Source organism: Aquarana catesbeiana, linkage group LG12 (genome assembly GCF_042186555.1).
Source record: "Aquarana catesbeiana isolate 2022-GZ linkage group LG12, ASM4218655v1, whole genome shotgun sequence".
Taxonomy (NCBI): domain Eukaryota; kingdom Metazoa; phylum Chordata; class Amphibia; order Anura; family Ranidae; genus Aquarana; species Aquarana catesbeiana.
The window spans coordinates 225484078-225503132 of record NC_133335.1 but is presented as its reverse complement, the minus strand read 5'-3'; the positions used below and the strand labels follow the sequence as shown (position 1 = coordinate 225503132).

The following is a 19055-nucleotide window of genomic DNA, read 5'->3' as shown; positions in this document are numbered from 1 at the left end:
CAGTATTGTTGGACCCTCTGAATGTTATGTCTGAACCTGCAATACCAAATTTCATCCACAAGTGATGCTGCAGATGAAATCTAAAATTATGGTTTCCAACGAGCATGGAGGGTGATCTCTTCACCTTATAGGAGGCAGCCGTATTTTTTTTTTTAATGCAGATATCTAAAATCTAGCTACTCATCAAATATACAGTACACCATGATTCTTGGGCCTTTTATTAAAAAAAAACAAAACTGGTGACACCAACCCATAGACAGTCATAGACTTCATGCATGTCCAGTACCAATAAAAAAAAAAAAAACACAATAATTTTTTTTTTTAAAAATCACTTGCATCCAAAAGTTCATCAAGGTATTCCACCACATCTCCCTCATCGTCATCTACCAGGTTCTGCATGGCGAACTGGTACATCTCTCTTTGTTTGGTTGTGATGTTATAGAAAAGGGTGGCCTCAGGACGGGGCTTGAAGTTCGACTCTGAAAGGCCCCATTTCTCCTTGTGGTATTGGTAGTAGACCATGTTCTGCTTCATGACGTCATCATCTGGGTCAAAGAGTAGATAGCTTGCTGCGCAAGGGGCGGAATTCCGAACGTCATTGAGCTTGTAGTAGGCAAACTGCAGATAGTGGTACATGGTGGCCACAAATTTCTCTACCACATACCCTCCGATGACAGGGGTCAGGTCACGCTCACATTTCATTTTGCAACTCAGAACTTCAATGTAGTGGTCAGCCACCGATGGATAGAAGTCCTTGAAGTCTTTGATCTCTCTAGAACCTTCACAGGCCGCCGTGCATTCCTGGAAGGCCTTATAGAAGTCGGGTAAGGCAAGCTCCATATCGGAGATGGAGGTTCTCCAGTTCTCTCCATTGTAGGCCCTCACAGCTCTGATGAAAAAGTTCTCATAGTTCTTGGTCTCCAGATCTTTGATGTGGTTCTCGGTGTCCGGCATACTCTTATAATAGGCCATGTTCCTCTTCATCATCTCATCGTCAGGGTGCAACAAGAGGTAGGTATGGGCAGCTGCAACCGCTTTGGGTAAGTTATCGGTCTTGAAGTAGGCATATTGCAGATATTTGTAGGGCTCACGGACCTGGAACTCCAGTATAGTCTCTCTGCTGGGTTGAGACTGACGGAAGGCGGGGAGACCCTGCTTACAACGTTTCAGGCATTGAGATCTCATCAGAACATCTCCGAACACCCTGAGTTCGGGGAAGTCGTTAAATCGACCTTGGGACTGATTCCCATTTTCCAGGCCCTGCGGTGGAGGGTTGTCATCTATCCGGGCTGTACTGCAGTTTAGATTACAGAAGGCCTCACTATCCCTCAGGAGGCGGTACAGCCTCAAGCTTATCTCAAGGTAATGGACGCTCTCTGGCCACTTCTCGCCTGTGTATTGGTCCAGCCCATATTTATAGGCCGACTCGAGGGGCATCAGTTCATCTCGGGGGTAACTTCTGAAGCTGTAATGTTCATACTGAGCGCTGACTGAGAGGGCGAGGAGAAGAAGGGAGATGCGGCAAATCCAGCAGGCCATGGTGGTACCAACTCAAATTCAAGGTGCTGGATGAGAATAAGAACAGGTAGATGTCAGGAGCTTTTATTTTTATTTGCTGTATACATATATAAAAAACACATTTAAAGCTGAAGTTAAATCTGGATATATTTTGCCTTCCTTGGTTCATCCCTACCTCCTAAAGGCTCAGTTACACTTACTTTAACATGCACTAAAGCGCCTACCGCTTCAACATTTTTTTTTTTATATGTTTTTGATGCTTCTGTGATGCTTCGATGTTTCTTTTTGAAGCTTTAATGAAGCTTGGCAAATGCCTTGTGTGTGTTTATTTTTGGCCCAGTAGTACCCCAACTCAAGAGATCCTCAGCTCATTAGTACCCCTGTTCAGCAGAACCCCAGCTCATTGGTACCCTCGTTCAACAGATCCCTTGTTTAGTAGTAACCCCCCACTCTGCTGATCCCCCACTCAGTAGTAACCCCCAAGCTCTGCTGATCCTCTGATTTGCTGATCCAGCCATCTCTTTGGTCCCCACTCACCTTCTGCTATTTTGCTCCCACACTGCGCACTACATGTAAACTTACTAGTTTTATCTGCTTTGGTCCCCCAGCTCTGCTGATCCTCTGCCGCTCAGTCCTCTCTCTCCCACCCCCCCCATGCACCTTCGTTCTAATGTTGCATACCACATCTGCTAGTTGCTCCGCTCCCATCTGGACTTCGCTCACCTGCCTGCTGCTCCACACTGCACACCAGATGTGACATCTGTACCAGACACTACTAGAATATATACAGTATACACATGAACCCGAAGTGACTGCTGATGACGTCTTTCCAGTTCAATAGTTCACAAGCTTTAATGAAGCTTGGCAAATATCCTGTGTGCGTGTTCATTTTCAAATTTTTTTTTAAGAGGCCAAGTAGAATCCCAGCTCAGTAGTACCCCCACTCAGCAGAACCCCAGCTTATTAGTCCCCCTGTTCAGCAGCAGGACCGGTGTCACCATTAGGCGGGACAGGCAGACGCCTAGGGCGACAGGATGGGAGGGGCGGTAAAATCCTTGCAAACACAGTGACCCCGCACCGCTTGCTGCTATCACACACCCCGCTGCACCTCTGTATCTCTTTTTTTGTTTATAGCGCAAAAAATAAAAACCGCAGAGGTGATCAAATACCACCGAAAGAAAGCTCTATTTGTGGGGAAAAAAGGACGTAAACTTTGTTTGGGTAAAGCAGTTATGTCAGCGCATGTTGATTTTCAATTTGTTTTAAAGAGGCCCAGTAGAAGCTCAGCTCAGCAGTACCCCCACTCAGTAGATCCCCAGCTTATTAGTCCCCCAGTTTAGCAGATTCCCTGCTCAGTAGTTCCCCAGCTCTGCTGATGCCCCACTCAGTAGTAACCCCCCAGCTCTGCTGATCCCTCGCTCAGTAGTAACCCCCAGCTCTGCTGATCCCTCGCTCAGTAGTAACCCCCAGCTCTGCTGATCCCTCGCTCAGTAGTAACCCCCAGCTCTGCTGATCCCTCGCTCAGTAGTAACCCCCAGCTCTGCTGATCCCTCGCTCAGTAGTAACCCCCAGCTCTGCTGATCCCTCGCTCAGTAGTAACCCCCAGCTCTGCTGATCCCTCGCTCAGTAGTAAACCCCAGCTCTGCTGATCCCTCCCTCAGTAGTAACCCCCAGCTCTGCTGATCCCTCCCTCAGTAGTAACCCCCAGCTCTGCTGATCCCTCGCTCAGTAGTAACCCTTAGCTCTGCTGATCCTTCGCTCAGTAGTAACCCCCAGCTCTGCTGATCCCTCGCTCAGTAGTAACCCCAGCTCTGCTGATTCCTTACTCTGTAGTAACCCCCAGCTCTGCTGATCCCTCGCTCAGTAGTAACCCCCAGCTCTGCTGATCCCCCGCTCAGTAGTAACCCCCAGCTCTGCTGATCCCCCGCTCAGTAGTAACCCCCAGCTCTGCTGATCCCCCGCTCAGTAGTAACCCCCAGCTCTGCTGATCCCTCGCTCAGTAGTAACCCCAAGCTCTGCTTTTCCCTCGCCCAGTAGTAACCCCCAGCTCTGATGATCCCTCGTTCAGTAGTAACCCCGGCTCTGCTGATCCCTCACTCTGTAGTAACCCCCAGCTCTACTGATCCCTTGCTCAGTAGTAACCCCCAGCTCAGCTGATCCCTTGTTCAGTAGTAATCCCCAGCTCTGCTGATCCTCCTCTCTCTCTGGTCCTCGCTCACATTCTGCTATATTATTCCCATGCTGCGCACTACGTGCGACATTCCTAATTTCTCCTGCTCTGGTGCCCCAGCTCAGCTGCTCCTCTGCCGCTCAGTCCTTTCTCTCTGGCCCCCACTCACCTTCGTTCCCATGTTGCCCACCACCTCTTCTAGTTGCTTCACTCCAGTCTGGACCTTCCTGCTGCTCCACCGCTGCACACCAGATGTGACGTCTGCACCGGACACTCCCAGAATATATACACATCAACCAGAAGTGACTGATGATGACGTCTTTCCGGTCAACTTGTTGGTTTCCCAGTGCATCCTGGGATATCTCATACCTGCAATACCTCCAAAATAAAGCAAAGCCAACACTGAATAAAAGCTTAAAAGCTTCTCAAAAGCTGCAGGTGCTATAAGCGAGCGTTGTCATAAACTTCTATGGGGGCTTTGAAGCACCACTAAAGTGACATGGGGTATAATTTTTGAAGCAAAGTAAACACAAGGGGTGAACAGGACTGTGAGGTCACCATTTTATTTAAGGTGCATTCAGGGTGCTTTAAAAAAGCGTGTCCAATGCCACATTTTGAAGCAAGTGTAAATGAGCCCTTAGCAAATTCAATTTTTGTGTTTTCATTATATACCTCATTTTAGATCGGTGACATTGAATACTATGCACTGCAGTGGGCCCAGCTGCCATTTTTACCTAATTATGGTGTTGGCATGTGCCATGTTGGCAGGTCTCTCCCATGGGCTATCCGAAGTCTCCATCCTGTTGGTGTTACAGAGGTAACATTACAGCTGGAAGGCTGCGGATCATGCAGGGACCACATACCGTAGCGATGCTCAATCAGTGTGAGCTCCCATGAATGTGGAGCCCCAGCTGAGGCAGGAGGACAGAGACCCATTCTGATTCCCTGCAATTTGTAAGAACTGGACCTTCTAGAACCCCAGGAACGACAAACCCACCCGCTACAAAATCAACCTGGAAATGATTTTGGCAACATTTTTACAATTTTCCCCAATTTGCAAATCAAACAGAAACATCCTACAAGTCTTCGAAACTCCACCCACGAGGAATCACATGCAAAAGTGCAGTGCAGCTCCGGTTTAAAGAAGTGGTCTCCAAACTGTGGCCCTTTGCTTGCCTTTATCTGGCCCTTGGGGCACCATTCCTCCCACTGACACCAAAGATGGAACACCATTCCTCCCACTGACACCAAAGAGGGGGCACCATTCCTCCCACTAGCACCAAAGATGGGGCACTATTCCTCCCACTGACACCAAAGATGGGGCACCATTCCTCCCACTGAAACCAAAGATGGGGCACCTTTCCTCCCACTGACACCAAAGATGGAACACCATTCCTCCCACTGACACCAAAGAGGGGGCACCATTCCTCCCACTAACATCAAAGAGGGGGCACCATTCCTCCCACTGACACCAAAGATGGGGCACCATTCCTCCCACTGACACCAAAGATGGGGCACCATTCCTCTCACTGACACCAAAGAGGGGGCACCATTCCTTCCATCGACACCAACGATGGGGCACCATTCTTCCCACTGACACCAAAGATGGGGCACAATTCCTCCCACTGACACCAAAGAGGGGGCACCATTCCTCCCACTGACACCAAAGATGGAACACCATTCCTCCCACTGACACCAAAGAGGGGGCACCATTCCTCCCACTAGCACCAAAGATGGGGCACTATTCCTCCCACTGACACCAAAGATGGGGCACCATTCCTCCCACTGAAACCAAAGATGGGGCACCATTCCTCCCACTGACACCAAAGATGGAACACCATTCCTCCCACTGACACCAAAGAGGGGGCACCATTCCTCCCACTAACATCAAAGAGGGGGCACCATTCCTCCCACTGACACCAAAGATGGGGCACCATTCCTCTCACTGACACCAAAGAGGGGGCACCATTCCTTCCATCGACACCAACGATGGGGCACCATTCTTCCCACTGACACCAAAGATGGGGCACAATTCCTCCCACTGACACCAAAGAGGGGGCACCATTCCTCCCACTAACACCAAAGATGGGGCACTATTCCTCCCACTGACACCAAAGATGGGGCACCATTCCTCCCACTGAAACCAAAGATGGGGCACCATTCCTCCCACTGACACCAAAGATGGAACACCATTCCTCCCACTGACACCAAAGAGGGGGCACCATTCCTCCCACTGACATCAAAGAGGGGGCACCATTCCTCCCACTGACACCAAAGATGGGGCACCATTCCTCCCACTGACACCAAAGATGGGGCACCATTCCTCTCACTGACACCAAAGAGGGGGCACCATTCCTTCCATCGACACCAACGATGGGGCACCATTCTTCCCACTGACACCAAAGATGGGGCACAATTCCTCCCACCGACACCAAAGATGGGGCACCATTCCTCCCACTGACACCAAAGAGGGGGCACCATTCCTCCCACTGATACCAAAGAGGGGGCACCATCCCCGCACTAGTTTAGGTCTCACCAGGTGTAAAGCTGATCTTGCTCTCCAGAGATGAGAGGTTCCAGGTGCTGGCTCATGCTAGTAGCACTGGCTCATAGCTATGAGTAAGCACTTGGACAAGTGTGAAACGCGTTAGCCTATGATCTGTACACTCTGTCTATGATGTCCTGTATCTGATGTGTTCCTGATTTTAAAATAAAGAAACTTGGATTATTACTTCCTGGAGTGCGGCTGTCCAGATCTTCTCGTTTGCACACAATGACGGGCCATGGTTTACTCTCACTGACACTGCGGCATTTTCTACTCCCACCGGCCACAGTCCGGGCCCCGCTAAAGCCTGAAGAACATTAAACTGGCCCTTTGCTTGGAAAGTTTGGAGACCTCTGATTTAAAGGAACCTATGCTGCATTAGGATTGCTCTTCAGAGAGTAGTTGGCTGGTGATGAGGAGGAGGAGGCGTTGTATCACCTCCTAACCACCTGTTTAAACACTTATAAATCCTGATTGCAGTGGAATGGCATTTCGTTGAGAAGACATCATGGTGGGTGGTGACAGTGGGAATAAAAGCATTGCAGATGTGGAATACGTCAATTCCCCTCCGCTGCCTTTCCAGCATTCGGGTTCTTTCAAACAAAGCTGCTCCGCTCAGCAGGGGATCCGTGAGCCCATTCCCTACTAGACTGAAGGTGAATGGGGCAGAAGATGCGGCATTCGTTAATTGGGATAATTCGTAACTTCGGATAAATTCGTATTCGTTACGTTCACTAACAGCCAAATTTGAAAGGAAGTTCCAATACTTATAATTTAATAGTTAGTAATAATTAAGTTATTATTAGTTAGTTATTATTTCAGATTTTTAAATTTTTCAGCTTTTTGGATTTTCGAATTTGCGAATATTCGGAAAAGTTTGTTGAACGGGTTTTCGTTAATTTGGATATTTCCAAATTAACGAATTTGTCAAAATTCGTTAAAAAAACAAATTCGGAATTAAATTGCACATGTCTATACACCACACAGCAGCGGACGGGGGTTCACTTATATTGGCTCTATGGGTAGCCGGATGTAAACAGATTTATGTCCATTTACATCCAGCTACCTCTGGTCTGTCATGTTTAGGTCTGCAAAAAATAGAAAAGGACACAGTACTTTTCTTGTAGACATGTGTAATTCGTTTTAATTCCGAATAATTTTTTTAAATAATAATAATTAATAATTTGGCCAAATTTGTTAAATTCGGAAATATCAGAATTTCAAAATTCAAAAATCCGAATATTCAAAAACCCGAAAATTCGAAAATCTGATATAGTAACTAACTAATAATGACTTAACTATCATAATTATAGTTATTGGAATTTCCTTTCAAATTTGGCTGTTAGTAACGAATACGAATTTATCCGAAGTTAGGAATTACCCATAATAACGAATGGAACGTAACTAATTAATAATAATAAATAGGGTGCGACTTGTCAAAATATAAATTCGGAAATATCAGAAGTTTTCCGAAAATTTGAAAATTCGGAACTTCGCAAATTTGGAAATTCAAAAGAACGAAAATCTGAAAATAAGAGCGAAAATCTGAAAATTCAAAAACCCAAAAATTCGAAAATCTGAAATCGTAACTAACTAATAATAACTTAACTATTAAGTTATAGTTATTGGAATTTCCTTTCAAATTTGGCTGTTAGTGAATGTAACGAATACGAATTTATCAGAGGTTACGAATTATCCGTAATAATGAATGTAACTAATTAATAATAAATAGGGTGCAACTTGTCATGCGATTTGAGATGATCAAATCGCATGGCAAGTCGCACCGGTGTGACCGGGGGACTCAAATAAGTAATGTTAGTAAGCCTTCAGTCACACCGAACGCAGCTTTGAACTTGTGCGACTTCCCTTTCGAAGCCGCATGGAAATGCAACTTCATTTACGACTTGGACGACTTCTGTGCGACTTCATGCGCAGATGTCTATGCAAATCGCACCGGAACTTGCAAAAAGTAGTGCAAGAACTACTTACAAAATCGGTGCGGCTCCGATGGCATTGGAGATACACCGATTTGGCCGCTTCCACAGGGTGCGACTTGTTATGCGATTTGAAGTCGTAATGATCAAAACGCATGACAGGTCGCACCGGTGTGACCGGGGGGGGGGGGCTCCAATGAGTAATGTTAGTAAGCCTTTGGTCACACCGAACGCAGCTTTGAAAACGTGCGACTTCCCTTTCTAAGCCGCATGGAAGTGCAACTTCACTTGGGACTTGGAAGACATCCGTGCGACTTCATGCACAGATGTCTATGCAAATCACACCAGAACTTGCAAAAAGTAGTGCAAGAACTACTTACAAAATCGGTGCGGCTCCGATGGCATTGGAGATGCACCGATTTGGCCGCTTCCACAGGGTGCGACTTGTTAAGCGATTTGAAACAATCAAATGGCATGACCAGTCTCAATGATCAAATCGCATGACAAGCCGCACCGGTGTGACCGGGGGGGGGGGGGGGGGCTCCAATAAGTAATGTTAGTAAGCCTTCAGTCACACCGAACGCAGCTTTGTAAACGTGCGACTTCAAGCTGCAGGTTTTGTACACCACGCGTCAGCGCAACTTGGAAGCCACCTGTGCGACTTCCTGCATAGATATCTATGAAAGTCGCACCAGGAACTTGCAAAAAAAAGTAGCGCAGGAACTGCTTTCAAATTTGGTGCTAATCCGATGGAGTCGGAGTTGCATTGATTCGTCCGCTTCCATAGGGTGCGACTTGTCATGCGATTTGAAATGATCCCCCCCCCACCAAAACCGAAACATTGTTACAAAATCACGAGTGCAACATCTCATTGAAAGTAATCAAAATAAGGAACTTACGGTCTAAATATTAAAGTTCAGAGGCGTTCCACGAAGTTTTTACTCCATGGCCAGTCCCGGATGGTCGCCCCGCTTGGTCCTTCTCCCCCCCCCCCGGGGACACGGAGTGTGAGGTTCCTGGGAATTGGGGGCCACAAATGAAGGATCTGCTCCTCTCTCTGTACCACGTAGCAGGCCAGGGAGGGGAGGGGGGAGCCGCACTCACAGGAAGTCTATGAAAGGATCTGCCTGTTGCTGCAGGCGGAGATTTGGGAATGGAATTCCGAGAGACTGGGCTGGAAAAAAAAAAAAGGGGAAACTTTTCCAAACTTAAAATAACTTTATTTGTCTGCAAGTTTTCACCACACAATGAATATAGAGCAGGAGGGAAGGTGGGAAATGTTACAAAGTTTACTGATTCCTTGTGAGATCCCGGAGTGTCCCTGGGATGAGATGTGGTCACCGTGTACACAGGCGGAGGAGGGGGCTCTAGGTGGCTAATACAAGGGGCGGCCACTGGGGGGGGGGGGGGGGGTGATCAGTAGCTCTAAGGATAGGATCACATTACTGAGTGTCGAGAACGCATGCGAAAGCGCACTTTCCTGACACGCAGAGAACCGCGCTGCCATTTAGCAGATGCACAGTAGCACCCCCCACGTATTTGCAAACATGGACAGTGCCTTGAAAAAGTATTCATACCCCTTGACATTTTCCACATTTTGTCATGTTACCACCAAAAAAACGTAAATGTATTTTATTGGGATTTTATTTGATTGACAAACACAAAGTGGCTCATAATTGTGAAGTGGAAGGAAAATGATAAATGGTTTTCAACATTTTTTTTTTACAAATAAATATGTGAAAAGTGTGGTGTGCATTGGTAGTCAGCCCCCCTTAAAGCGGACTTCCACCCAAAAATGGAACCTCCGCTTTAAGGCCCCTTTCACACTGGGGCGGGAGGTGCGTCGGCGGTGAAGCGCCGCTATTATTAGCGGCGCTTTACCGTCGTTTTAGCAGCGGTATTCAACCGCTAGCGCAGGGGGGAGCGGTTCTACCCCCCCGCTAGTGGCCGAGAAAGTGTTAAAAACCACCGCCTTATAGCCGCGCTGTCCCATTGATTTCAATGGGCCGGAGCGGTGAAGGAGCGGTGTATACACTCTGATCCTTCACCGCTCCGAAGATGCTGATAGGAGGACTTTTTTTCCCGTCCTGCCAGCGCACCGCTAGAGACACAGCAGCGGCTGTTTCTCGTCGCTTTGCAGGCGCTATTTTTAGTGCAATAGCGCCTGCAAACCACCCCAGGTCTTAGGGAAGGTGACCCCCTGACATGCCACATTCGGCATTTTTTTTTGGGGGGGGGCGAAACCCTCTTTTTAGAGGGTTACAGCTCCCACTTCCTCCCGGGGCCCCGCGGCGCCGGAAGGGAGATCACCTCCCCCCCCCCCCCTCTGGGCACTATGACCGCATGCAAACTGGCTACAGAAACGCTGACCTTGGATGCACAATGGCTCTATCAAGGATCTATTCTAGATGCGTTCACACCTACAAATACACGATCGAGCACGGACGCACTTCTAGGCATTTTTCACAGGTTCCCGCACGTCACATGTAGGGCAGCCCATTGGTTTCAATAGACTTTCCTTTGTCTTTTTTCAAAAACACACCGAATTGCATACAGTGCCTTAAAAAAGTATTCTTACCCCTTGACATTTTGTCATTTTACAACCAAAAACGTAAATGTATTTTATTGGGATTTTATGTGATAGACCAACACAAAGTGGCACATAATTGTGAAGTGGAAGGAAAATGATAAATGGTTTTCAAAATGTTTTACAAATAAATATGTGAAAAGTGTGGGGGGTACATTTGTATGGCGCCCCCCGGAGTCAATACTTTGTAGAACCGCCTTTCACTGCAATTACAGCTGCAAGTCTTTTTGGTCTCTACCAGATTTGCACATCTAGAGAGGGACATTTCTGCCCATTCTTCTTTGCAAAATATCTCAAGCTCTGTCAGATTGGATGGAGAGCGTCTGTGATCAGCAATGATCAAGTCTTGCCACAGATTCTCAATGTGATTTAGGTCTGGACTGTGACTGGGCCATTCTAACACATGAATATGCTTTGATCTAAACCATTCCATTGTAGCTCTGGCTGTATGTTTAGGGTCGTTGTCCTGCTGGAAGGTGAACCTCTGCACCAGTCTCAAGTCTTTTGCAGACTCTAACAGGTTTTCTTCTAATGCCGCGTACACACGATCGGAAATTCCGCCAGCAAAAGTCCGATGTGAGCTTTTGGTTGGAAATTCCGACCGTGTGTATGCTCCATCGGACTTTTGCTGGCGGAAATGTGCGGTCACCCTGTACACAGATGGAGGAGGGGGATCTATAATGTGCGGTCACCCTGTACACAGATGGAGGAGGGGGATCTATAATGTGCGGTCACCCTGTACACAGGTGGAGGAGGGGGATCTATAATGTGTGTACAATACACAATAAATACACAGACTGAACAGAAGAATGCATCTGGAAATCCCATTATAAAGCCGCCAGTATACCCCCTCCCCTCCCCTTCCCCGACTGGAGCACCATTATTGGGAGGTCACCAGACCAGAAAGAGATCCAGATGAGTTCAGGCAGAACAATCCCAATCTTCACCGAGAAATGGAATCTGACTTATTGAAGATTGATCTCAGGGTGTGAGGGGGTGATGGTCAGTATGAGACGGAATCCGTCTGGGACCCCCAGAATGGAATATTAGAAAATATCAAGTGTAAGAAAAATATATTTTAGCAGATCAGACAATATAATAACGATGTATTGGAGATAGAAATATTTGCTGCCAGAAATCAGTAAATCAATTCCAAAGAGTGAAAGGAAGAGAGATTCATATTAGTCTGTGAACCAAAGGAGCTTACACTCTATTGTCCCTCCTCCACTACAGTCACACATTATTATACATTTATATAGCTCTGACATACACCGAGTGCTGTACAGAGAACACTGTTAAACCAGAGGAGCTTACACTCTAATCCCCCCCCACAGTCACGCACTTTTATTATTATATATTTATATAATAATAATAGATTTGACATATTCCAGAGAGCTGTACAGAGAACACTGAGTCATTCATACCAGTCTCTGAACCAGAGGAGCTCACACTCTAATGTCCCTCTATAGTCACACTATTATTATTATACATTTATATGGCTCTGACATATTCCACAGTGCTGTGCAGAGAACACGGAGTCTCAAGAGCTTACACTCTAATGTCACCCCCACAATCACACTGTATTATTAATGTAGATTTATTTAGCTGTGACATATTCCACAGAGCTGTACAGAGAACACTGAGTGAGTCATGTCATGATGAACCACAAGAGCTTACTCTCTAATGTCCCCACCACAGTCACAGTCATTACTATTATACATTTATATACTGTAGCTCTGACAGGATCTGTAGTGCTGTACAGGCTACAGTCTCAACACCAGAGGAGCTTACACTCCAATGTCCCTTGTTAGCCTGAGGGTGTGTTTAGGTGGAGGTAGGTTTTTGTGGTGCGTTACGTATATTAGTTGTATATTGATAATAAAAATAAAATATACGGTATGTTTCTTTGTGTATGTAATTGGATGTATGTTATTTTTGACAAAAAAGCTTTTTTTTTTCTTTCTGTTTATGATATCTGCTGATGTAAGCTTGTTTACTTTTGTTTATTATTTATTTTTGTATATATGTAAAAATGTTTGTATTATTTTTGTTTTGTAAGATTTTATTTGTATTTATTTTAATTTTAATTTTATTTTGTTATTTATTATTTTATTAATTATTATTATTATTATTATTATTATTATAATAATCATAATTAGGCCCCTTTCACACTGTCGGACCGATCGGACAATGCGTTGCTGGAGTGGCGGATGTCAGCGGACGTGTTTGCTAATACCCGCCGACATCCAATCCGATCCGATCCTGTCCGCTAAAAACAGACGAATAGGAATCCGTTCCCCATCCGTCTGGCGGATCAGATCAGATGAAAGTCGCATGAAAATGGATAGGTGGTCAGTTTCCCTCCGACAGCCCCATAGAGAACAGCGGGCTGTGTCCGCCTGACCTGACACCCGCCTGCTCAGTGTGGTTAAGCGGAGAGATCCCTTGCTGAGCGGGTGGATCCGCTGCCGGCGTCCGCCCCATGTGAAATGGACCTTATTAATATTATTTATTATTATTATTATAATAAATAATAATTACTATTATTGTTGTTGTTGATGCTGTTGTTATTAATAATAATAATAATAATAATAATAATAATAATATAAATGTTATTTTTTTTTTTATTCATTTTATTATTATTTATTATTTTTAATAAGAAGCTGTATTTTTTTATAGATTTTTAATAAAGAAAAATTACACTCTATGCCCCCCCCCCCCCCCCACAGTCACAAAGACAGAAAGTTATTAATATTATACATTTATATATCTCTGACACATTTTTATAGTGCAGTACAGAGAACACCGAGACTCAGGAGCTTACACTCTAATATCCCCCATAGTCACACACTATTATTATTATACATTTATATAGCTCTGACATATTCCATAGTGCTGTACAGAGAACGCAGAGCCTCAGGAGCTTACACTCTAATACCCCCATAGTCACACACTATTATTATACATTTATATAGCGCTGACATATTCCATAGTGCTGTACAGAGAACGCGGAGCCCCAGGAGCTCACACTCTAATGTCCCCCCCACAGTCATACACTATTATTATTATATATTTTTATAGCGCTGACATATTCCATAGTGCTGTACAGAGAACACTGAGCCTCAGGAGCTTACACTCTAATGTCCCCCCCCACAGTCACGCCCTATTATTATACATTTATATAGCGCTGACATATTCCATAGTGCTGTAAAGAGAACGCGGAGCCCCAGGAGCTCACACTCTAATGTCCCCCCCACAGTCACACACTATTATTATTATACATTTATATAGCTCTGACGTATTCCGCAGTGCTGTACAGAGAACACTGAGCCAGTCACATCAATTTCTAACCCGGAGGAGCTTACACTCTAATCCTCTCAGCACTCTCAGATTCCTTTGGTATTGGCAAAGTAAATAACTGTCTGTACCGTTCCCTCCAGGGAATGTCACACAAATGTGATTGTTATTTGGGTCCTGAAGTTCCTCTGAGGAGCTCTGATGAATTGTGTGATCAGGAGAAATGTAAAAAATCTATATTATTCTTGTTATAATTTGGAATTTATTTAACACCAGCAGTTATAGAGATCAGATATTTGAGTTGTTTCCGCTTAGAAGGAAACAATTTGCATAATACAATGACGGAGCACATTCCCCTCCCCCCCCCGCCCTCCCTTACCCCCCCCTTCGCCCCCCCTTTGCCCCCCCCTTCCCCTCCCTTTGCCCCCCCTTCCCCTCCCTTCCCCCGGGGTGAATTCATGACATGTCATTTCATGATTTCGGCTCATACAATTCCACCGAGAACATTCCCGGAGACATGTAGCTGATATTTATTGAATTTACACAGCGACCTATAATAATGACATGGATACAATGAATATGTTTCTGGATGACATAACAATATTCAGTGTTAAGAAACAATTCATTCTGTTTCTTTGTCAAGAGATTAAAGTTCAATGTGTTAAAGCAGAACTCCTGCCAAAAATAATAAGATTAAAACATAATATAATAAACATAAAATAACTAAACCAGCTTTTGCTGCAATATTCAGCTTCAGGGCAGAGCTTTTCCCTCACAGTACTTATTTTTTTGCCACTAGATGGCCTCAGTCTGATTGCCAGCAGTTTCTCTGAACCCATCATGGACCCATCCCAGTCTGTGACTGGACAGCGAAAGGAGAAGCAGCACAGGGATGAACTCGTCTCTCTGACACCCTGCTCTCTCCTCCTACCAGCATGCTTCTTGTCAGCACATGAACTAATTGATTCCTTGTGCTGTTTCTTCCTCTCACAGTCAAGCCCTGCTGTACAGAGACAACAAGAGGCTTTATACCTAGGGCCATCCTAATACATGAGCACCCCCCAGGGGCCCCAGGAGCATCGGGGGGTCCCATGATAATCTTGCATTACATCATACTTGCCAATTGTCTTGGATTTGCTGGGACAGTCGCGCTTTTTTTACTAAGCTGTCCCGGGAAACACTTCAATGAGAAAATATACCGCATTTTGGCCACTAGATGGCGCTAATGATACAGGAATAAATCTATCAAAAAACATATGGTGACGTTTTTAAGGGGTTTGTTGGCCATGCTAACTCGCGGCTGGAGGGTCAAGGCGCTAGGTGGTAAAACCGTGGGTCAGCCACCTATTTTAACTGTCCCCTGGCCCGCCTGTGTACATGAGGCCAAAAGCTGAAGTTTAAAGTGATCCTTCACCTTTTCAACTCAGAAATTCAAATACAAAATACTGTGTATTCAGCTATTTTAAACTTCTAATAATGTTTATAACCTCTCTTCGCTCTTATTTTTTTTAAATTAAGGTTTATGCTAAAAGAAATGACCTGTTGATCCTGCCATTCATTAGAACTTCTTCTTTCTCAGTGGCACCAATCTGTAGGCTCATAGATTCTCTGCAGCGTTGTCACTGCAGTGCCTGTGCCCCCCCTCTAATATATTACTTACTAGATGCAGCTTATGTTTTAGGTCACAGTTAAAAAAATGTAGGTGTCAATATCTCTATTTTTAAGAGGTCTATTTATAAAACATTTGTTGGCCGAATGTCATAAGCATTCGTGTAAGCTGCACGAAAATGTTCTCCCTTTTTTTTTTTCCTAATAGATTAACTCCTATATCATCAGCTCCATCTAGAGGCCAAAAGGTAGTATATATTTTCATTGAGGTATTTTAGAAAATAATACCCCATTTTGGCCTATTTATAAAACATTCCTTGGGCGAAATTTCACTGTACATTTTCCAATAGATTAATTTCTGTATTATCATCTCCATCTATTGGCCAAAATGAGGTATAGTTTTCTGAAATACCTCAATAAGAAAATTTACTCCATTTTGGCCACTAGAAGGAGCTGATGATATAGGAAATAATCTATCAGAAAGCATACGGTGCATGATATAAGAAATGAAGGTAAAAAACTAGGTATAATTATTTCTATTTTTAAGGGGTCTATTTATAAAACATTTGTTGGGCGAATGTCAGAAGCATTCACGTAACCAGAAAATATTCCCTAATAAAATTAATTCTTGTATCATCAGCTCCATCTAGTGGCCAAACTATGGTATATTTTCTCATTAAGGTATTTTTTAGAAAACTGTACCACATTTTGGCCACTAGATGGAGCTGATGATACAGGAATGAATCTATTTGAAATCATACGGTAACATGAAACATGATCTAAGAAATCAAGTTAAAAAAATAGGTATCTTTAAGGGGGCTATTTATAAAATTTTCATTGGCCTGAGGTCAGAAGCATTCGTGTAAGCCAGCGGTCTCCAAACTGCGGCCCTTTTCTTGCTTTTATCCGGCCCTTGGGGCACTATTTCATCAACTGATATGAACAATGGGGCATAATGAAAGGATACAATTCTTCCCAATGGTACCAACAATGGGGCACAATTCCTCCCAATGACACCAATGATGGGGCACTATTCCTCCCAATGACACCAATAATGGGGCACAGTTCCTTCCAATGACACCAAAAATGAGTCACAATTCCTCCCAATGACACCAATAATGGGGCAGAATTTCTCCCAACAACACCAATAGACACCAATTCCTCTCAATGACACCAACAATGGGGCCCAATGACACCAATAGACACCAATTCCTCTCAATGACACCAACATTGGGGCCCAATGACACCAATGATGTGTCACAATTCTTCCCAATCACTCCAATGATGGGGCGCAGTTCCTCCCACCGACACCAAAGATAGGGCATTGTTTTTTCCCACTAACGTTGGGACCTTTTCTTCTTCCAAAGGCCACAGTCTGGCGCTCCTAAAGTCTGAAGGACTATAAACTGGCCCTTTGTGTAGAAAGTTTGGAGACCCCTGGTGTAAGCTGTGTAAGCTCCCCCCCCCCCCTTTTTTCCCAATAGATTAAGTCCTGTATCATCAGATCCATCTAGTGGCCAAAATGCAGTATATTTTCTCATTGGAAAACATACGGTGCATGATATAAGAAATTTAGTTAATTTAGTTAAAAAACTAGGTGTTATTATTTCTATTTTTAAGGGGTCTATTTATAAAACATTTGTTGGGTGAATGTCAGAAGCATTCACGTAACCAGAAAATTTGCCCTAATAAATTAATTCTTGTATCCATTCTTGTATTCTTTTAGCTCCATCTAGTGGTCAAACTATGGTATATTTTCTCATTGAGGTATTACAGAAAACGATACCACATTTTGGCCACTAGATGGAGCAGATGATACAGGAATAAATCTATTAGAAAACATACGGTAACATGATCTAGGAAAAAAAGTAAAAAACCTAGGGGTATTTATACAATTTTCATTGGCCAGATGTCAGAAGCATTCGTGTAATCTGAAGGAAATGTCACCCCCTTTTTTTATTCTAGTAGAATAATTCCTATATCATCAGCTCCATCTAGTGGCCAAAATGCAGTACATTTTCTCATTGAGGTATTTCAGAAAACTATGCCTCATTTTGGCCACTAGATGGAGATGATGATACAGAAATTAATCTATTGGAAAACATACAGTGAAATTTCATTGAGCTTGCAAAAATATTTCTGATATTTATGCAACAAATATTTTATAAATAGAGCCTATAGTGCATGGATATGCAATTAGCGGACCTCCAGCTGTTGGAAAACTACAAGTCCCATCATGCCTCTTCCTCTGGGTGTCATGCTTGTGGCTGTCAGAATCTTGCTATGCCTCATGGGACTTGTAGTTCCGCGACAGCTGGAGGTCTGCTAATTACATATCCCTGCTATAGTGTTTGTTGATCAATCTCTAGTGGTGTGCCCAATTCATTCAGGGTAGGACAAATATCTGGGTTGACAACCACTTTAAACAATGGCGTCCCTGGGGGGGGGGTCAGAGGGGGCCCTGACCCCCCCAACATTATGCTGTGCCCCACCATGTGCCCCCCCCCCCCCCCAATAAAAATTAAAAAAATTTTTTTTTTTTTTTTTTACAAAAAATCAATGTCTAAGAGGGAGAGAGTCCCCAGTCAGCTCCTGCGGGTGATTCCTCCCCCCTCCCTGACACTGCATAATGCGAGTGCTCACACAACCACGGCCGCCCGATCTGCTGTTTCCCCTGCATCTTCATTGGCAGGGAGAAGAGCGAGTTGCAGGAAGGACTCCACCAGGACTCTCAGTTACTGGAAAAACAGACTGATTTCTCCCATCCTTAGGACAGGAGAACCAGCCTGTAAATTCCAAGAGATGCCAGACCAGCGCTGTCAATAGCAGGGGCAGGACAGCAAGAGGAGGCTGGGGAACCCCACAGTGGCAGAACACCAGGGCCCGGAGGCAAGACAACCTTTGCAACCCTGATAGTTCTCCCACTGCTTTGGATCCTTATATTTTCTTGGTATGCTGGTGACATATATCTCTTGTTTTCTGCCACCCTGGGGGGCCCCAATACAGTATGAAGGGAGCTCACTGCAGAACATGTGAAAGGGCCGTTGTGGGGTCGTAGTAAAGGGCCCCAGTATATATTTATATATCTATATATATCTATATATATATATATAGATATATAGATATATATATATATATATGCATTTTATAGTTGCCCCCCTACTTTTGTCCCTGTCCCCCCATGTGCCCCCCCTAAATATGAAAGCTGGAGACGCCACTGACTTTAAATATTAAATTAGGCCTACAATATTCTAAAGGGATCCATTACTGAAATAACAAAGTTGCTCTTTTAAGAATGCCCATTGCCTGGCTGCCCCTGGTTTGAATACTTTCCAAACTTGGCCATACAATTCAATTGTATAATACAATACCATCACACATTATCATTATTATTAA

General features: G+C 44.5%; 1 protein-coding gene across 1 annotated transcript; it reads right to left on the bottom strand.

Moving 5' to 3' along the window:
* Positions 1-201: 201 nt before the first annotated feature.
* Positions 202-9205, bottom strand: LOC141113595 (cartilage-associated protein-like). The gene is made up of 2 exons (XM_073606795.1): positions 9067-9205; positions 202-1565 (listed from the first exon to the last, which is right to left on the bottom strand). Exon 2 carries the CDS (start codon positions 1537-1539, stop codon positions 322-324), a length of 1218 nt encoding a protein of 405 aa, XP_073462896.1. The 5' UTR covers positions 1540-1565; positions 9067-9205; the 3' UTR covers positions 202-321.
* Positions 9206-19055: the final 9850 nt, after the last annotated feature.

Bases quoted from the DNA above. Each gene is read 5' to 3' on its own strand.
- LOC141113595 (XM_073606795.1), bottom strand. From the start codon at position 1,539: ATGGCCTGCTGGATTTGCCGCATCTCCCTTCTTCTCCTCGCCCTCTCA.